This window comes from Pongo abelii, chromosome 8, assembly GCF_028885655.2.
Source record: "Pongo abelii isolate AG06213 chromosome 8, NHGRI_mPonAbe1-v2.0_pri, whole genome shotgun sequence".
Taxonomy (NCBI): domain Eukaryota; kingdom Metazoa; phylum Chordata; class Mammalia; order Primates; family Hominidae; genus Pongo; species Pongo abelii.
Genome location: NC_071993.2, coordinates 52,514,708 through 52,534,565, shown reverse-complemented (window position 1 = coordinate 52,534,565; position 19,858 = coordinate 52,514,708). Strand labels below are relative to the sequence as shown.

The 19,858-nt window shown below is 46.2% G+C and overlaps 1 protein-coding gene across 10 annotated transcripts in view; it reads right to left on the bottom strand.

Moving 5' to 3' along the window:
* Positions 1–386: 386 nt before the first annotated feature.
* Positions 387–19,858, bottom strand: part of MARCHF8 (membrane associated ring-CH-type finger 8) — a 142,933-nt gene continuing 123,461 nt past the window's right edge. For 6 of the 10 annotated variants that reach the window (XM_054522213.2, XM_009245335.4, XM_054522214.2 and 3 more), the window contains 5 exons: positions 10,041–10,129; positions 8,953–9,798; positions 7,040–7,220; positions 4,925–5,072; positions 387–4,346 (listed from right to left, as the gene is read on the bottom strand). In XM_054522213.2, the coding sequence (XP_054378188.2) occupies positions 4,042–4,346; positions 4,925–5,072; positions 7,040–7,220; positions 8,953–9,798; positions 10,041–10,129 (1,569 nt within the window). In that variant the 3' untranslated portion in view covers positions 387–4,041. The remainder of the gene's footprint in view (positions 4,347–4,924; positions 5,073–7,039; positions 7,221–8,952; positions 9,799–10,040; positions 10,130–19,858) is intronic. The other 4 variants (XM_002820679.6, XM_063727289.1, XM_063727290.1 and 1 more) reach the window with 1 other exon arrangement.

Below are 19,858 nucleotides of genomic sequence, written 5' to 3'. Positions count from 1 at the left end.
CTGGTGCTTTCTCAGCTGGGCTGTGGGTCAGGACAAATTTCTATGGATAAGGCTGGATCATAATCAAGTGCTCCATGGTAATGCAGCGACACAGACTTGAGTCTGCCTTCTCTCAGGGTGGTGAGCCCAGGTAGGATCTGGATGTTTGAAGCAAGCACACCTGTGAGAAATGCCTATTTTCAGTCCCATCCCACACACTCGTCTAGACACCACCAGCCCACCCCCGACACACGTGTCTGAGGGAGGCTGAGGAAAACAGACACCTCCAGGAGCCGCATATTATTTCCTGATGTGTAAGCCAGACAACCCTGGAAAGGGGGTCAGGGAACCGGAGTGCCTGCCAACGTCCCCAGCCTCCCTGCAGGAAAACACTCTCATGGCAAAACTCCTTTTTAAAGAAAGGCTTTATTGCTGCAATTAGACATCCCAGTGTATAGCACAAACCCCCCTGTACAGAGAATTATTCAAGTGGTAATACTGAGAAACAGTGAACATACATAAAAGAATACAAAACTAGACATTTAGATCACTAGAAACTTTCTAAGGTAAGAAAAATTTCAAATGTGAAGTGCTTTTTAGAAACTACACCACACATGCCAGTGTAAATTTGGTTTAACAATCAATTTCTATAAACATTGCATCTAACTGTGCATTGATCAACTGCACAACTTCAACAATTACTTCCAAGACAAAGATAAATGCTTTTATTTCCCTATGTTTTGGTCTTTCCTTGGGCTAGAGACGGAAGCTGCATGTTTCAAACCAGATTCAAAAGGGAAAGCACTTCAAAAGGGAAAGTACTTCAATTGTGTATTTGCCTCCAGCTACATCCAGAGCCTTGTGGATCTCACCTGCTTGGTCCCAGCCCTTCTTCAACCCTGAAACCCACAGCAGGGGTGCAGAGGCAGCCCCAGATCGTGCAGACATCACCCGAGGCTCCCAAACTGGCCCAGCTGCCTGAGGCCTGCATGCCTGTGGCCAGGTAGGACACATGTGCAGGTTTGAAAACTAGGCCTACAAAGACTGAAGAGTGGACTGAAGCAAAAAGGGGAGAAACATTAGAGGCCTAGAGTAGGAAGAGACCTTTTATAGAGTTTTCAGGAAATTCTCACAATAAACTTGGGCACAAAGACCAAATTGCTGAGGCCAGAAGCCTGCTTATGGTACTGTGACTTATGGGGAGTAGAGGCCAAATCAGAGAGGGCTGGCTGGTGATACCCTAGACCACTTGCCTCTTCCCCTTCCCTGGCCTATAAGTACCAGGCCTCCTGGCCCTGAGACCTCATTCTGGGTTTCTGTATGGATCAACCAAATACCATCCTTTCACTAAACCCAGGTGCAAAATGGGCAGGGGGGAAGCTGGGGAGTACACAGCACCCAAAAGAACCGAGAGAGCAAGTTTTCTAAGGCTACAGGAACACTGGCAGAGCCAGTGGCCACACCAGATGGGAGTACCACATCCCCACCAGGCTTCATGCTTCACTGCTAGATGCAGGGGGCTGGAAGGGTCTGATGAATGAGGAGCTGAACTAGAATCTTCAAGAAAAGAAAAGGCAAGGGGGTGGCTCTGTGCCCCGCCAGGAGAGGAAAGAATGTGTGTGGATTGTCCACAGTGAGGCCAGAAATGATGAGATGGTGTTAGGCAGAAAAGGAGGAAGAGGGCTTCCCATGAGAATCTGGTTGGGCATGGGAGGGATACAGGGCTCAGTTATCAAGGCACCTTTGCCATAGTGGGGTGCCAGCCACACTGGGTGGGCTGCCCAGGGGCTGTCCCTACCTAAGCACTTTCTTGTCTACAGGATCTTGGTGCTTTTCAAGTTCAGCATAACGGGTTCCATATGTGAAGTGGGGATTCACACTTAGAAAATCTATCCTGCTCTTCACCTGAAACACTCATCTACTACAGGGTGGCAGGAACAAGTATACAAAACCAGGGGCCTTGCCTGGGCAGTTCCTAAGGGACACTGGCAGGGCTGACCTGGGATTCAGCTCCCCTGAGTGGACAGTCTCTGGTTGCCTGGGGTCCCCAGGCTGAGAAGGGGTAAGGGTAATTGCACTTCGGGGCACAATGAACACAGGCACGGGCTGGATGTGCCCTGGGAGACAGACAGGAGAGGCTGACCTATTCTCAGGAGCTGGCTATGGCTGGACAGTGCCTGCCCGGCCAGAGGAAGGCCACAGCAGAGCCACGCCACAGACTAAGACCTGTGTTGCCAAGGAATCAGACACTGGCTTGGAGGAGACAGGAGGACAAAGCCTGCTGCTATTAAGCCCACACCGTAGCTTAGAGATCCTTCAGCCTCCTGGCCTTCAAAACAAACTCCAGGGCTTCTACTCTGAAAGGCAAAGAAATCACCTTATGTTTGCTTCATCCCCTTAGCAGGATCAACGAAACGCCTAAGGCCCAGAAAGACTGAGGGCAGGACCCCCAGCATCTCCCATCTCCTCCCTGCAGGCTGGGTGAGAGAATGGCCTGGAAAGGAAGCATCTGCGCTACTTACATTGTGTTTCAGGCCCCCCGGCAACTTTCCCGGAGGTAACTATTTGCCTGGAAAACTAGGAAACTGGGTTTTAAAAACAGAATTTTAAGCAGACTTTTTAGAGGGACAAGGCCATTTGATGGTAGTGATTTTGGTTTTGTTTTATGAAAATGGTACGGGTGGTAATCCCTGATGACAGAATGGACTGAGAGTGAGGCCAAGGGCCCCGAAGGATCCTGTCTGTTCAGTCCAGTTAAGGCGACAGCTGAGCGGGAATGTGGCCGGGGAAAGTGGCACAGCGGACCCTGGCAGTTTGCTCACACCTGGCCCTCGTCCCAGAGCCAGCCCACCTGCCTCTTGGCCCTGGCAGTGACTCCACAGAACTTCCCCGAGCAGAAGCCTCATGGTGGGCCAGCACCCATCTTGCATGCAAGGGAGAACCTGCATGCAGTGCACACACCCTGGCCAGGGTGGCACATGGCTGCTCTTTCAATGTGAAGCCAGCACCAACTGGAGAGACTTAACTATAAAGGAATATTTTTTAAATATTCAGTTTTGTTGTCATTACTCACTTCCTTTCCTTCCATTTCGATCTCAGAAACTGTTCTTTTTCAGTGTTGACAAAAAAGAAATGTACCGGGGCAGGTCTACGAAATAACACCTTGTCATAAAACAGGCTCAAAAGCATAGGCATCATGCTTTAATTGCCATTTAGCGTCCATTACTTCCCATGAGATCTTTGATAAAAAAAAAAAAAAAAAAGCCCTTGGCCTGCTTGTCCTGTCTTAAAGTCATTAGTCTGTTTTATGAACAGAACAAATGCCACGCTTCTTAGCATATATAAGGCAAAATGGGTTTTTGATCTCTCATGATGTAAAGGAGATACAAAGGTAAGGAAGGGAAGATTTCTAAGTGAGACTTTTTTTGAGTGTCAATCCCACTGGACACACATATTACAAAATAAAGATTTTCTTCTGTAAAGTGCTGTTTGCCCAGTGAATCATGCGCCACCACAGAGCACCACGGCCCCACCTGCTCAAGAGCATGGAGGAGGCAGCATCGGCAGAGGGCAGGCAGGAGTCTGTGTTTGAGGGTCTGTTTCAATACCATCTCCTGGGGTTCGCCGTGGTGCAGAGAGAATCCTCTCATCATGGCTAGACATTCCCCAATGCTCTGCTCCAGGCTGGGGACTGCTGCAAGCTGGAGGCGGCTGGGTATCAGGGCCTGGGCACCCCTGCTCCTCCTCTTCCCTTGGGATTGGCATTTTATTCTCTCATTCAGCTCAAGACCATGGGCAGGAACTCTGCTGGCTCCCCATGATGTCATCATGGGGTCTTCCACTTTCCCACAGAGCTGCCAGGCAGAGGCAAGACCCAGGCATGCCCGGCCCACAGGAAGGTTTTCTAGGAGACTAAGGAGGGTTTAGAAAAAGAGAAACCACTATAAATAGTCACCTGTCCAGTCTATGCTATTAAAGGACATAAGAAAGGTATACAATTGGCAGTAAACAATTTCCTTCGGCTCTTCATAGATGTCCAGGAAAATGACAACCCGCACACAATCAGACGTGAATGATTTCTGCTCCAGTGTCTTCAGGCTCTGTGCAACAAGAAGAGTTCGTATCGGAATGACAGATTCCACGTCCATGTTTATTTTCAAAGTTGGGCTCTGTTAGCGGAGATTTTTCAAAAATATTCTTTTTGCTTGTTTCTGGACAGTTTTGAACATAGATCACTCTATTATAGGCCTTGAGTCTCTTCCACAATTGCACATACGCTTTACACTGAACATACATAAAAAGAAGTCCTCCGGTGAAGCCGATGGCCACAACCACCAATTTAGTCCAAAAGGGCCATTCTAGGATTCCTGGAAGGGAAAAACTCAGCCTATTAGATTTTATTTAAGATCTGAAGTAAATAAAAACACAACTTCTGAACTTCCCATAATCAACTGATTCTTTGTTGTTGTTGCTTTTTAAGAGATGGAGTATTGCTATGTTGCCCAGGCTGGAGCGCGGTGGCTATTCACAGGTGTGATCATGGCACACTACAGCCTTGAACTCCTGAGCCTCAGCAATCCTCCATCCCTCAGCCTCCTTAAGTATCTGGGGACTACAAGCCTGCACAACTGACCAACGGATTCACAACTCATCCAACGTTGCTTAGTCAAAGAGGAGTGGAAGACAGTGTCCAGCTACTTCCTGCTTTTACAGGACGTAGTTTGCAGAGATTCTCATGCTCCAGAATATGAACTCTCCTGACTGGGCTTCAAAAACTACCACCACAGCAAAAGAAACGCCAAAAAGGAGGCTAGTGCCTCCTAACTGACGTCCTTCCTCCAGAAACCCAGACATTTTTGGCTAACTGGAAAATCCTCTGACCCCAGGACTCCTATGAGCTATCCCGGCCCCCATGCTGAGCTTGCTCTTCAGCCTGAGAACTCACCTGTTGCCTGCCCCTGCTTGATCTCCTCGGCAGTACGGTCAATGAGCACATACAAGGACCAGACCACACATGTGATGGCAATGACGTGGAATGTCACTGAGCACATGATCTTCCTGCGCTCGCTGGACGTCATCTGCAACTTCTCCCACTAGAAAGACAACACAGAGTGTGAGGCTCAGGCTTCTGGGGAAGGGCTCCAGTGGGGTGAGAGCATTGTAGGTAGGTAAGATTGGCTTTCCGCCCCACTTCTCCCTTCCCACGCTAGATGCATTCCCCCAAGTATTGTTCTCCTAAAACCACTTGGCTTCAACCAGGTACCAGGTGCAGCCAACTTTCTATGCAATGAAAAGAAGCCAGGATCAAGATGAATGCTGAACTACCATCAAAAATCCCCTTGTCTGCTTATTCTTGCAAGCAGACATAAGATGGCCTGATAAAGAATTCTATGATTTCAGCCCTAATGAAAACAGTACGTTGGCCCAGGACCCAGGTGCTACGTTTTAAGTCTCCCTGATGTGCTGACTGGTACGCACAAGCGGAAGAAGAGGGCTGATGATGCCACAACACACTAGCAGATGGGTCACACTACATTGTGAAGGTGAATGGCAGAAGACGCTCACTCTTTGGTCCTTGCTACTTTGGCAGCAACAGCTCGAAATCGACGCTAAGACTTCCTGGTACAAGCAGACTCTGCTAGTCCCATCTCCTCTAGGAGCTCATTAATTTACTCCAAATAGCCAGACTTTCTTTTTCATTTACTGGTTTCCAAATCAGGAGAAAACACATAAAGGTAGAGAGAAAGAACAATGTGTAAACACTCTGCACATATCCTTTGCCAACGCTAGTCACAGCCTCTTTCCAGATGAGTCTATGCAGGGTAGTTGAAAATAGAGCCTCAAGGACTTCTTCCCATGTTGAGAGATTAGCATAGAGTAGGCACCCAATAAATTACAAGGTTTCTACTGGGCAAAACATTTTTTTAAGCAGTTTGCACAAGCCTTCTCTAACATCTGGTTGTTTTCTGCTGGGATTTTATACACTAGCAAGTTCCCTGGTCTTCCTACCTATAATACAGAGTCAGTGCCTCAGTGCCCCACGCTCCCTGCTACTTCCTACAACACACATAGCTTGACACCCTGTCAATGCTCACCTTCACCTTTCTAGGGCACGCTTTACTCCACAGATAGCCTGACCTCTCTAAACTCCTTTCACTCTGCCTCCAAATCCTGGTGATCCTTCAAGAACTGCTCTAAAACCCAAACACCCTATGAGGCTACAATCGCTCCACTTCCCCAGCACTCTAGCCCATAATGAGCATTTCCTTTTCTGAATGACTGATATGCTCTACCAGCACATCATTTAGCATTTAATTGGCTAGTATTTGATTATGTGACTTATCTTGCAATTTATATATTAATGTTCTGAGATAGGAACAGTCTTTTATTCTTCCAGACAAAAGCTTTTGTGCTGGGCATCTAGAGAGATATATGAAACAGTCAACATTTAAACAGGAAGCCAGTGCGGCGGACAAAGCTCCTCTCAGAGGGAGCAGCGACATGGGCCTCCAGACAGCTGCGTGTCATGCAACGCCTGTGGGTCCTTTCTGAAGACACTTGCACATCACGCAACGTTTGTGCTTCCTTTCCTTTCCCTATCCACCTACTCACACTCCCATCCAGCAAATACTTATCATGGGTGTATGCAAATAAATTTACTGTGTGCTACACTGTGCTGGGTGCTGGGGAGATACTAATCTCCAACAGACAGTCCTAATCGGAGAAGCAGGACGTCAACAGTTAATATGTATAAAATTAGGTGCTAAGATATGTCACAAACAGTCTGTAGTCAAAGGCCAGATGACTGACACCGACAAGCAAGCAATCTTACTTTGAAGGGAAAAGAAGGATTATAAATGGTCAGAAAGAGCTTCTTCCTGAGAAGAGGGACTTGAAAATCAGCACTAGAAACAACAATCTCTACAACGCAAACGTAAGCACCAGCCCCAGCTTTTTAAGGAAATGAACGCAGGCAAGCCATGACCTCATGATCTGAGACACCAGCTTTCTGGGGGTCACTGGTTTCAGGAAGGGTGAAGCATCCCTTCCTCCCACGTACTTTTCTCAGCGGCTTCAGCTTGGTCTCCATGATGAACTCATACTTGCAGAGCTCGCAGCAGCGCGTGTCGGAGCTCTTGATCCACTGCTGCAGGCAGGCCTGGTGCACGAAGTGGAGGCTTCCTGTGCAGTGGCAGGGGGTGATCAGGGGGCTCTCATCATCTCCTTCACAGTGGCAGATCCTATGGTGGAAGGAAAACCCGTCATTCCAAGGAGAGTCCCATGACAGGGAAGCTGACGCTTCAGTGGCAGGTCAATCCCCCCAAAGGAAACTCAGAAACGAACATTACAGAAGTGACTATGGGCACAAAAACATACAAACACAAATGAAAACAATCACTACAAACTAAAAAATGTCTAGCTTACCGCACCAACATGGAAAGTCTGGAGGGCATTTGGCAACAGAAAGGAAAAAATGATGTAAGAAATGACAAAGCCGTCATTTTTTTGGTAAGACATAAGAACTTCACTGAACGATGACTTTAAAGCAACATGGAATCATTTTCCAGAACATGAGTAAAATAATTAGAGGGAAAATTTCTATGTAAAACAAAACCAGCATTCCAACTTCCAAAAATACCAGTGACCTTAAATGACATTTGCTTTTTAGCTATAATCACTGACTTTACCTTCATACCCCACAACTACACATTTCTGTCGTCTCTCAGAAAGTAAACAAAGATGACAGTACCTCTCCTAGACCTAAAAAACTCACCATTACAAGATGCTGCAATTTCATCTCTTTTTCTTGGGACCACTAATAGCAATAAGTGAGAAATTAATTTGAAAGCACTCTCTATTTCCAAGGAAGTATGCAGCAAGATGTAGCTACTAGCCTGAAGGAACTTAACAGGCTTTTAAGAAACAGAGGGGTCTTTCCCACCAGCTAGAGAACAGGTTGGGGCACTCGTCCTGGAAGGAGTCAGGCTCTCAGGCTGTTTTAGTGAGGGGATCTCTGATCCAAATGTTAGAAATGATGACAGCTGGCACTAAGGAGCGGAGACTGGAGAAAGGTCAGAATGAGGAGGGAACAAGAGTCATGACAAAAAGTGAATTATGGAGGCCAGACAAGGATGCTGCACAAGGGAAGATAAAGGGGGGAAACAAAGTTAGGACGGGATATAGGTGGCTACACCCCAGTTAAAAGGAAGGAAGGAGCTACTGGAGAACAGCCAGTCCCCACACACCTTTTGGGGGTAGGCGGGGAGCAAGGGTTAAAAAAGAGGCTGGGAGATGCAACAATGCTTAAAATCTAGACCATCAGGCTGGAAAACTGAAGATACTAGTTTCTTTCTTCCAGTTTCTTTATGCAAAGTCTACTTATTTTTAGTTTAGAAGAGTCAGCTTGGCCTTTAATATGTGTAGCTTCTTCCTCTTTTCTTTTTTGTTTTGTTTTGTTTTTTTTTAAGACAGAGTTTCACTCTTGTTGCCCAGGCTGGAGTGCAATGGCGCAATCTCGGCTCACTGCAACCTCCACCTCCCGGGTTCAAGCAATTCTCCTGCCTCAGCCTCCTGAGTAGCTGGGATTACAGGCGCCCGCCACCACGCCCGGCTAATTTTTGTATTTTTAGTAGAGACGGGGTTTCGCCATGTTGGCCAAGCTGGTCTCAAACTCCTGACCTCAGGTGATCCGCCCGCCTCAGCCTCCCAAAGTGCTGGGATTACAGGCGTGAGCCACCGCGCCCAGCCAGCTTCTTCCTCTTTTATCATTTGTGAAACTATCTTGGGACTCACGTCATAAAAATTAAGTTTTTCAAATGATATTGATACTCCATTCTTCTGGAGAAAACAATCAACCCACAACTGGTTACAACTTCCTATTACTTCATTTTCCTGAAACTTCACATATTAAAGCAAGATGAGGCTCCCGATGCGAGCAGAGATGGCTAGAATGGCACTTCCTGGCAAACCAACCTGCAGACATCCCCTGACGTGGACACGGGAGATATGGGGGGTAATTTTTCAGAGAAGGGAGAAGGACAATCCAGGTCACTGTCCTTTTCCGTGGAGCAGAGGGGCGCCCGCAGAACCCTACTCTTCAGTTTTGCAGATGTGCTGTCCTCAAAGACGTCGTCGTCTCCCATCTCATCAGAGCAGAAGCCCATACTCCCTGCCAGCCCGCTGGAGGACTTGGCAGTGTGCAGGCGAGCAGCGCAGCTCTCCAGCTCATGGAACCTGTGCAGGCTGCTGGTGCTCGAGCCGTGAGAGAGTGAGAACAGGTACTGGAGCAGTCGCCGGCTTCGGGACGTGGCCTCACCATCTGCCTTCTCTTCCAGCAGCAAGCCGGGCCTGCCCCCCTTGCCAGCTTCCACCTCGGAGGCAGTTGAGCGACTGGCAGAAAGGCATGAAACACAAGAATGTTTGGAATTGCCAAGAAGTTTGTGGTTCAGGGTCCTTTTTTCTTTATGATGAAACCTGTTAGTTCTGAGACATGGATCTTGAGGGAGTATTAATTTTCCTTCAGAACAAGTTCTTTCCACATAGGCAAAACTTTCTGAAGTATCCTGCGCCTTCTCACCCACATCATTGAGGGACCTTGAGAACTTTAGTGTTCTTCTGGCTTTGGTATTCTTAGCAGGCTTCAAGACCTGGACCCATTCTGAACCAAAGGAATTTCTCTTTGACGCCTGTAATGTGTCCTTACAGATAACTGTCACAGTGAGCCCTTGTGTCAGAGAATTCTGGCAGTGAGGAGCTTTCAAGACAACAGCAGACTGCACGGAACTGTGGTGACAACACTCAGAAAACACTGCACTGGAACTGCATGCAGAACAGTGGGATAAAAGCACAGAAAGTAAAAACAATTTTAAAAGAGAATAGACACCATAGTGAAGAAATGAGACTAGCATGGGTAATTTGGTGAGCAAACCACACATAAAACTCGCCAACTGTTTAGACCAAAGGCAGATTGATTAAGCAAATGGAAATTCAAGAACCTACAGACACTAATGCTTATTTCTGGCTGCACACTGATCATGGCAGCATCTGAAGCAGAGTGTTACCTGCATATGTCCTGGCTGGATGGCGTGATAGAAGTGCGAGAGAAGGAGGACACTGGAGCCGGAGCTGATGCTGACGGAGGACTCCCAGCCTGCAATGACAGACCTCTGGTCAGTGTTCAGGGAAGAGCCAAGGGGACTGTGTGCACTGTCTCCTGAATGGTGACAGGGAGAAACCCTAGAAATGTCTGCTGCTTCCCGCTGCTCAACGAGTAACACATATTAGATCCTTCTAAGCCTTGGCAAAACAAATCAAATATCGCTATTTTTTTCTTATCTGTGGATAAAGTGTAAGAAATGTCTGAGGCTATGGAACACCACTACTAATCTCCTGCAGGTCCAGTGGCCGTTTATTTTCTAAGCATCTAAATTGAGTTAGTTCATATATAAGTCAAGAAATGAAGTACTACAAGGTATCATACAAATGCCAAAGAAATATGAGGCTCCAGGCCTGCTGGCACTGGCTTCCCCAGCACTCCCTCCTAGTTCCCAAGATCAACAAGGCTGGTAGATTTAACAGCTCTCTCCCACCTCACAACCTCATACACAGTGCCAGATGCTCCCTGAGTTCCACAAAACCTCACTGCCCTGCCACAGCTCTTCACACAAAAGGGAGTCCAGACCACGTGACCATGGGGGACACCAATCCATAGCTCAACCAGGGGCTGAGGTAGAGCACAGAATGCTCCCAATAGGTCTAATCTTGAAACTGTAAATTAAGAAAAATAATCAAGAAAATTTAGATTTGAAAGAAAGTACAGCAAGAGGTCATGGGATAGAACAGAGCCTCTGGGGTGGTATATAGTCAAACTTAGAGAAAAAAATCTGGGAAGGAGAGGAAGCACTGCAGTGAGGAGAGAAATGGACAGAGAGAAATAGGGACAGTGAGTGGCACTGAGCTGAGGATGCACCACCACCGCTAGAGGGCCCGAGACTCCCACGCCAGCCTCAGATTCCCCAGGCTCCACAGCCCCATAGACCTATGCGTATTCATAAAAAAGCATTCTTCCCTCCTTAAGACAGTAAGCCTGAGTCAGAATCTGCTCCATGCAACCCCAACAGCCCCAGGAAAACAGTGCCACGAGTCTGTTATCACTGCAAAGGCCATATCACCACCCACCTTCTGCAGGCCCACCTGCATGGCCCTTGGCCCTAACTCCTTGATACAAACGAGCTCCACCCTGGCCCACCATTCCCTGGCTGAGGCCTAGTCCCCACTCTTTCTAAATACCATCCCCAAGGGTGCACTCTCATCCTGGAACTCCACCTTTGGGACCCCCGACCCTTGGTCAACCACCAGACCAGATAGGGCCATTGCCCGGAAACTCCTCCTCCCCCTACCCCTCACAGCAAATGAAGCAGCCTGGAGAGAGCCAGGATGGCACTTGGATTAAGGCACCCATCACATGGCTGCTCCCACTCCCAGTGCAGAGATTCAACAGCACTTTAATGCAAGTCCACCCGAAGAAACAAGATCCAAGAAGCTCTCCTCAGCATGCTTCATGTGTACACTGAGATCACGCTGTGCCACTCCATGAGCACATCTTCGAATTCACCAAAGAATCTACATTTATTTTCTAACTGAATGTGCATATGGGCATGAGGTACACAGTCTTTAAAAGCATTAGAGGTCAAAGTTCTTAGGAATCTTAAGTTTACTTGGACACATTAAAACAGCATCCTTGAAATAACCCTCCCATTACTACCTTTGTCAATATTCTTCCTAAAACAAAATGAGAGACATCTAGGGATGCCTGTGGACACTATGCTGTGACATCCCTTGCATCTTCTAGGCCTGACTGCATAAGCCATTGTCCTTTTTCTCCAACTGCCTTAGACACTGTCCTCTTTCTCCAGCATCCTCCTCTCGGGGCACCCATCACTGGCTCCACCTGCCCCAGAGACAAGCACTCAAGGCCTTTTAGTATCATGGGCTTTACTGTTTATACCACAGGGGAGCAGATTGAGAGGGTATCCATGCTAAGGTCCCCAAACTCCTACAGTCCCCCTGTTCTCTGACATTTAGTCCTAACACTATTCTGGGACTGAAAGCCTTCCTGTACTTATTGCTCTCTTCTGTTACTTCTGAGGATGACCAGCTCTGTTCAACACACACAGGCAAGGCTGAAATGTCTCATGAAGACCACAGCCTGATCATGGTGTATTGCAGAGAAGTGAGCGTCTTCATCAACTGTCCCCAGGTAGACTTTGAGGAAGAAATACCCAGCAATATCCACATGCTTGCCGCTCATTGCTATGAGGTCACTTCTTCCTCTGTGTTGCTGGGTCAAGCATACTCCCTGGAACTGATGAGGTATTGAAGGAAGCCCCCTTCCTTCAAGGGATGGCAGCAAAGGAAAGTACCTAGTCACCTTCCTCCCTTTTATCTTAGTAAGAGCATGGTCCTCTTGGAACCACGTGTACTTTCCTGTATTCTGAAGGGAAGGCAAACCCTGTTGGGAGGAGGTGGGGTCTTATCTGGAAAATCATGCCCAATCAGGGTCAGTGTCCTGGGAGGAGGCAGGTTTCTGATGGGAAACTAAAGTTCTGAACTCCAGTACTAAACTACAAGTAATCCAAGTCAAAAAGTGTACTCTGGGGTAACGATTCCATCCTTGCATGCCCATGATGAGGAGCAAGGCCTGAAGGTAGGAGGGCAGAGCCTCGTAACAGAACAAAGCCTGGATCAAGGAAGCAGCCATACCAGGCACACACACGTCAGGACATGTGTTCACTTCCCTGTGTGGTTCCCCATGTGTGTGCACTTGTAGCAGATGTCAAGGCCAGCGTGACAGTGACAGCAGACCCAAGGAGGAAGGGAGTTCTGGCAGAGCTGGGGAGATTCTGCCCTGCTCAGTTTTACTTAGGAAACAGGAAACAGCCTTGGCATCCTCTGCCTACATTTCTGCTCTCATTTCACCCTTTCCGATCTTATGAAAACATTACAGGATACTCTCAGCAGAAATGTCCGATGCTCATCAAGCCTCCCAATGACAGAGAAGAGTCTCTCTTCTTATTAGATCATAGAATTTCAAGAAAAAATTTAAAATCTACTTATTGTTATTTTACATAAATATAAACTTCAACAAATGCTAACTCCTCCAATAAAAGCAAGAAAACCAGTGAGATTTGTGGGGTCATCACAGCTCCCAGAAGAGGCTCCTTCTGTCACTATCTAAAGGACAGCAAACATTTCAAAGGTCAGAACCAATCCATAGGCAGAATGGTCAAGAAAACAATTTTAAAGAGCTTTATTTGTTGCTGCTATAGAGCTGAGAGAAATCTATCAACCAACAAAGACCTAAAAGACTGGCCTGATCAACAACAAAACGAAGCTGACAGCTTCAAATATGGTTCCATGGTCAGATTCTGGAAGCCAGTGTAATCAAAGGCCAGCAATCACCTCTTAGGAGCTCTGCAGGACAGAACCTTACTAGATGGGACAGAACCTCACTAGATGGGACAGGACCAGCTGTCCTGCTCTTTCTGAAAGCAGCAGGCAGTGTGGCACGCGGGAGCTGGGGGCAGTACTAGCTCCGGAGAACACCTACACTCTCCTCTCCATAGGATCAGACCACACACGACTCAACAATTACTAATAAAAGTGCAAATGTTCATCATGCAAAAATCCAAATGTGTCAAGAAAACTTAGGCCCTCTGTTCCTGAAGTTCTTTGCGGGTTGCCAAATGACAGACTTTCCAGTCATGAAAAGGAATATAAAGCAATCTCACTACAAAAGAAAATTCTTGTAAAAATCCTCCCTTCTTCAGATGTTGTAATTAATTATGCCAAAACAAACCTCTGGATTTCTATCCAAGCCTAAATCCCAGTTTATTTTATTTCTTAGAAATGATAAATACTTTCCGACAATTTGTTTTGCTACATTCAAGTCTCTTAGTGGCTGGCTTTGTTATCAAATTCACCATTTTAAATGATTTTAACAAGGTTGCCAAAGAACATACGGGGAAAAAAAACCTTTCCATATATCCTTGGCAGAAACTGGCATTCCCCTTTTCTCAGTTCCCTTCTGAGAGCGCCTGCTGTCGCTGCAGCAGGTATGGCAGTGTGCTTACCCAGTTGATATCGCACACATCCTTCTCACTGCAGGACACCAGCGCGCCTTCCTTGGCCTCTGGCGCCTTCTGCCAGCTTACTGCCCAGCCTCCTCTATTACCCACGCCCCTCATTTTCTGTGCAACCCCCAACTGGGCCTCCTTTTCACTCATCAGCTAAGTTACTTTTAAACATTTGGGTCTCAGTCCCCTAACAAAAGCACATTTGCCCATCTGATTTCTCTCAAAAGGGAGAGGGCCACAGGAATTATCTGTTTGAGTGAGCTTGTTTTTAGGCAAGGAGGAACGTGAAGACGGGCTGGATAAGGATGGTTAAGAGGCCAGAAGAGCTCATGTTTACAACTGATCACAAATTACAGTACTGCAAATCAATGACTTAACAGAAACAATGGGAAAAGATGCACAGATGGCTCTCAAAACATGAGAAGATGCTTCACTTCTCTCACAGTGAGAAATATAAATTAAAACTACAATGAGATACCATTATCAGCCAAGAAAATTAATCAAATAATATGTGTTGGCAGAAGTGTTGGGAAGCAGGTATGCTTATACATTGCTGGTGGGAGAGCAAATGGTAAACCTCCACAGGATGACAACTGCCCTCAGGATGACAAAGGCACATATACTTTGTCTCGGCAATTCTTTTAGGAATTCATCCTCACACACCTGCGGGAAGAGGTTTGTACACTGCACTAGTTTGTGACAGCAAAGGGCTGGAATCACCCTAAATGCCCATCACCTTGGAGCTGAGGCAACACTGTTCCACCTACAGAAAGAAATATCAGCAGTCGTTAAAAAAATGGGAAAAGTTCTCATTATGTCCAGTAATGAACACACAAAGTGAAACAAGCAGAGAGAGGCACCACTGCCATCTGTGCTGGTGCTGCACAGACTACCCAGGAGGGAGACCAGAGAACCTGGATGGAGGGACATGGACTTGTCACAGAGACCCACAAAACCGTAATGCCACTTTACACTGAGCAACATTTCCCAAACAGAAATTCATTCTTAAAATAACATGTGATTGATGATTTAAAAAAGTAAAACAAAACTGCAGAAGCACAACCAACTGCAACAACTTTCCGACTTTGGGATGACAGGTAAAGAAATCAATGTAGGGGGTGATGACCTATGTTTTTAAAAGTACAATAAAATAGAATATGTCAGAGTGCATCTGAACATAAAAAGGATAAAGTCTTTTTAGGTAATTTTGTCTCTCAGATGTGTATGTAAAAGTGAACTGGGTTTCAATATAAAAGCTACTTCTTACTTTGGATCATGGTCAAAGTCACTTGACATGGTCAAGTCACTGCCTGAGTGTATTTCTACAAAGAAAATAAAAATTATCAAAAAAAAAATAAAAGAAGATGGCTAAATCAAGAGATCATGTTGGCTGTTGGCCCAGAGGCTCTAGAAGCAAATGGCTCTTACAGATCTCTAGAAAGGTTTTCCTCTACATGGAAAGCATTTGCCACCCATGTAAGAGGTGTGTTGCTATGTAAACAAAACTTAGTGGCTTAAAACTACACAAATGTATCACTTCACAGTTCCCATGGACTAGGAGTTTACATGCGCATGCTGAGACTCTGCTCTGGTCAGTCTCCCTCCTTCCTGGAGGCCTCAGGAGGACTGCGTTTACACATTCTCTCAGGTTGTTGGCAGAACACAGCTCCCTGAAGCTTGAGGACTGAGGGCCACTCTGCTGGCTGACTCCACCTGGGGCGGGCCACATGCATCTGCAGTCACATGACCCCTCCCATCTTCAAAGCCCACTTGCACTATCAATCTCTCTGACTTCCCTTTCTGCCACCAGTCAGAGAACATTCTCTGCTTTTTAAGCACTTGTGGGATTCCATTGGGCCTGTATTTATAACCCCAAATAATCTCCCTTATTTTAAGGTCAACTGTGCCACACAACACAACATGATCATAGGAGTAATAATAGCAATGCATTCCCAGGTTCCAGGCAATTGTGGGGACATTTTTGGGGGCCATTTTAGAAATCCTGCTCACCAGATCACTTTTTTATTTGTGCTTCCTGCTCATGCGATTGCTAGCGGTTACTGCCCTCCCACTTCCAAACTAAGAGATAGGGATCTGCTCCTAACGGCCAACTCAGCAGGCCTGACTTCATACCACAGAGCCAGATAAACTCACTTGGTATTTACATACTGCAATGTGCAGACTGAGATTACATCTTAACAAACTTTCTGCTTAGCACAGAAGTTACTCTGTCAAACCAATGCTTCATTATGAGTAACTCTGCTTTCGATAAATACCCAGTTGTATTCAACTTCAAAAATGAGCCACAATTAAAAGAAAAGAGGCCATTCTGTGGCTTTTCTGTGGCTTGCTCTGATAAATACATGTTGACTCTTATGAAGGGCTGTGCCAAGAACAAGCTTTCACAAAGGCAATTAATTAAAAAAGTAAGTATATACAATATACTTACAGAAGCATGTACAATGAAAAACTACTGAATGCTAAAATGATTTCCATTATAAATGACTCTCATTAGCATTGCTTATGCCAAGTAGCATTAACATAGAATTCTTTTCTATAGTGGCCTTTTAAAGGGAGTCAGAATTACTTGAGTAGCAATAAATCCCCAGAACAATGAGGGGCATATATTACAGCACTGGTGGAGGGGACAGAAGGCCACAGCTGAAGGGACTTTTTCAGGACTGTCTTCCTCCATGCTACAGTTGAGGATCTTGCAAATACAATTTGTTTTCAATAAATTACATTGAAGACAATGATTTCTGAGCAAAGGTGGCTTCACAGTCCCAGAAACTAAAGATGTAACCATATAAAAATCCAAAATCACCAGAAATAACATGGTGAAAGGGGCTGTGTTTGTGAGTTACTTACCACTCACAAGGACCCTTTAATACTGTTGATTTCCTTTAAATATTGAACTTTTCAAATATAGTCGAAATACATTTTCATTGCCAAGAAGCAATAAAATATTTCCTCTGAGAGAATTCTGGAGCAGTGGCCAAAGCACTGGCTTTTGACCGCAAAGTCTTCCCTCTGTGTTCTGGGGCCAGTCCACTGAGCACACTACCGAGCAGGAGTTTAATCATTTAAAAAATGAAGTCAACAATCTACAGGGCTGCTACCAGGATCAAATAAAGTCAGGGGAGATGCAGAAACGCAGCACACACCACTCTAGGCACACCTCCAGTGTGGAACAAGACTTCCGTGTGACTACCACTCTTGACTCTTGATGACCTAGAGAGTAAACCTGCAGGTCTCATATCTGCTACAAAAGGCCTCATTCCAACCAAGGTAACCACCGTCTACCCACCTGGGAAGAAAACAGCTTCTGCTCAGGCTACTCATCTGGCCAGCCCCGGCCCAAGATGCACAGAACTCTAAGAGCAAACCCCGAGCCGCAGAGTATACTACTGACAGAAACATGGCAGGCAGGAAAAATGACCCTCACTTCCTCTCGGCCTAGGTCCTCCTTTCCCGGCAACCGGTGACCTTTCCCACCCCTCCTCCTCCTACCAGGAACACTCCCACATCCCAACCCAGCATGATGGCCCCTCCTCAGATTTCTCCTCAGAAAGGGCTTTTCATCCCTGTTATCATATCCTCGTACCCTATTCATTTCTTTCATTACACCTATCAAGGTTTATGAGAAGATGTTACTGGGATATGTTAACTTAGAAGCTGTTGCTGATTGGTCTGGTACACAGTAGGTGTTTAGGGAACATTTGCTCAATGAACTAAGTAGCTACCCTCTAGAGAGACTGTGCCTCTACAGCAGAGATTCTCAAACTTGTTGGCCACAGGACCTCCTTACACTCTTAAAAATTACTGAGGCCCCCACAAACAGCTTTTGTTTACACAGGTTCCGTCTCTCCATCTTTGCTATATTAGAACATCTTAAAACACAGGAACATATTCCACCAGCTAAGGAAGATGCTATCCTGCATGTTGCTTAGCTTCTGGAAACTCCGCTGTACACTTGTGGAAGAATGAGAGTGAAAAATGCAAATAATCTTGGTATTATTGGGAAACTGTTTTAAACCTGCCCCTCTTCCACCTTCAGGAGACTGAACCAAACTTCAGCCAAAAACTAAACTGTAACCAGTCAGATGAAAAAATACTGCAAAGACAGTCGGTTAAATTTTGCAAAAGGGGAGCTGAACGGAAACACTGCCTCAGTGCTGTCAGGATTCGAGTGAGGCTCAGTGGTGCTGAGGCCACCTGATGCCATGCAACTCCTCCAATTCATCCTTTGTTTTTGTCACTTAGGAATAAAGTATCCTGTTTTGGGACAGGTGTTTTCTTCAGAATAAATTAAGAAAGCACATTTTGCCTTATTTGTAACCCATAAGTTTTGAGTAACCTGAGCGTGTCAACTCTGCATTCAGAAACAGAAAGAAGCAAACCCTGGTCTTGACAATCACATCCAGGTCTGCCCTCGCATAATAAAAGTGGGTCAGCAAGAATTCCTTGTAAGGAATGTCCATCTGATATGTGACATTCTGCTGTATCTCATCCCTGTCTAATGGCAACAATAACCAGAAAATATTCAGGAGGCCTAGGAGGGTTAGTGCTCAAATTCATTGAGATGTACTTGCCAAGCAATAGAGCAATCATTTTAATTGCTCATTAAACATGTCCAGTCTGATTCTACCCAGGAATATTTCATTAACAAGAGGTACATATCACAGTCTGCAAGGCCCCAGCCTTGGGCAACTGCTAGAGCCTACACAGCCAGGCTGGCTGGGGGGCTGGCGGAGAGATACCCGTGCTATGGGCTTCCACTGCCTTCTCCCTGGGGTAAGTGCTGCCAATCATGAACTTGCTCAAGAAATTGTGTCACCTGGACCAAGTCTGATTCCCACGGTTGAATGAGAAGGCTTCCCTGGGGATAAAATAACATTGTGTCTATGTACTGCCCTTTTTGCACCACAATCTTCCTCCGAGAGGCATCAAGAGAGGCTCCAAAAAGTCCAGCCCCTATGATTAGCCTAGCCTAGGCCAACTCCTGGTATTAAAGAAATTCCAGCTGAATAGAGTGGGTTTAAGCCTCCTCTACGAATTTCAATCGGCCTCTATAGGATTTTAGGGCAATGTACTCACATGAACAGCCACAGTCAACACAATCTTGTGGTTACAGGCACCTGCAATAGTGTGCCATGAGAGCCATCACCCCCAGCCACTGAAGATGCCTTTCATTGTCCACCTAAAGTACTGGACTTTCCAAGCAGGTGACAAATGATCTTTCTACTACAGTTTAACCTCATCCTGGTTGGCTCCTTTCCACCTCTCACATCTGCTTTACATGTCCTCTCCTGAGCCACATCTTCTCTGAGCAGTCCTTCAACTTGGGTTCCCTGTAATTCTCTACCTAAGCTCCTTACTGTTCCCTTTGTAGGAATTCTCTCCATCCGTGGTATCGTATAGAGGTCTGCGTACTTCCCTCTGCTGTTTGGTTCAGCATTCAAAGCACAATTTCTGGCACACAGTTAGGTGCTGGACAAAATCTTAATGTGTGCAATCCACGTAAACTCTGCACGGCCTCCTTGTCTCCATGTTAGAGATGAGACGTATTGTCAAATGGTAAGACAGCCTGCAGGTGGGGGCAGTGGTGGCACAGGACACAACGTCCTGAACAGGCAGTCACCTCACGTCACCTGAGTCCACCCTGAGGCCATGCCCACTACACTGTGCATCACCCCTGCCAGCCATGCTCTATGGCTTCCAGGTACCCCGAGACAATGGCCCCT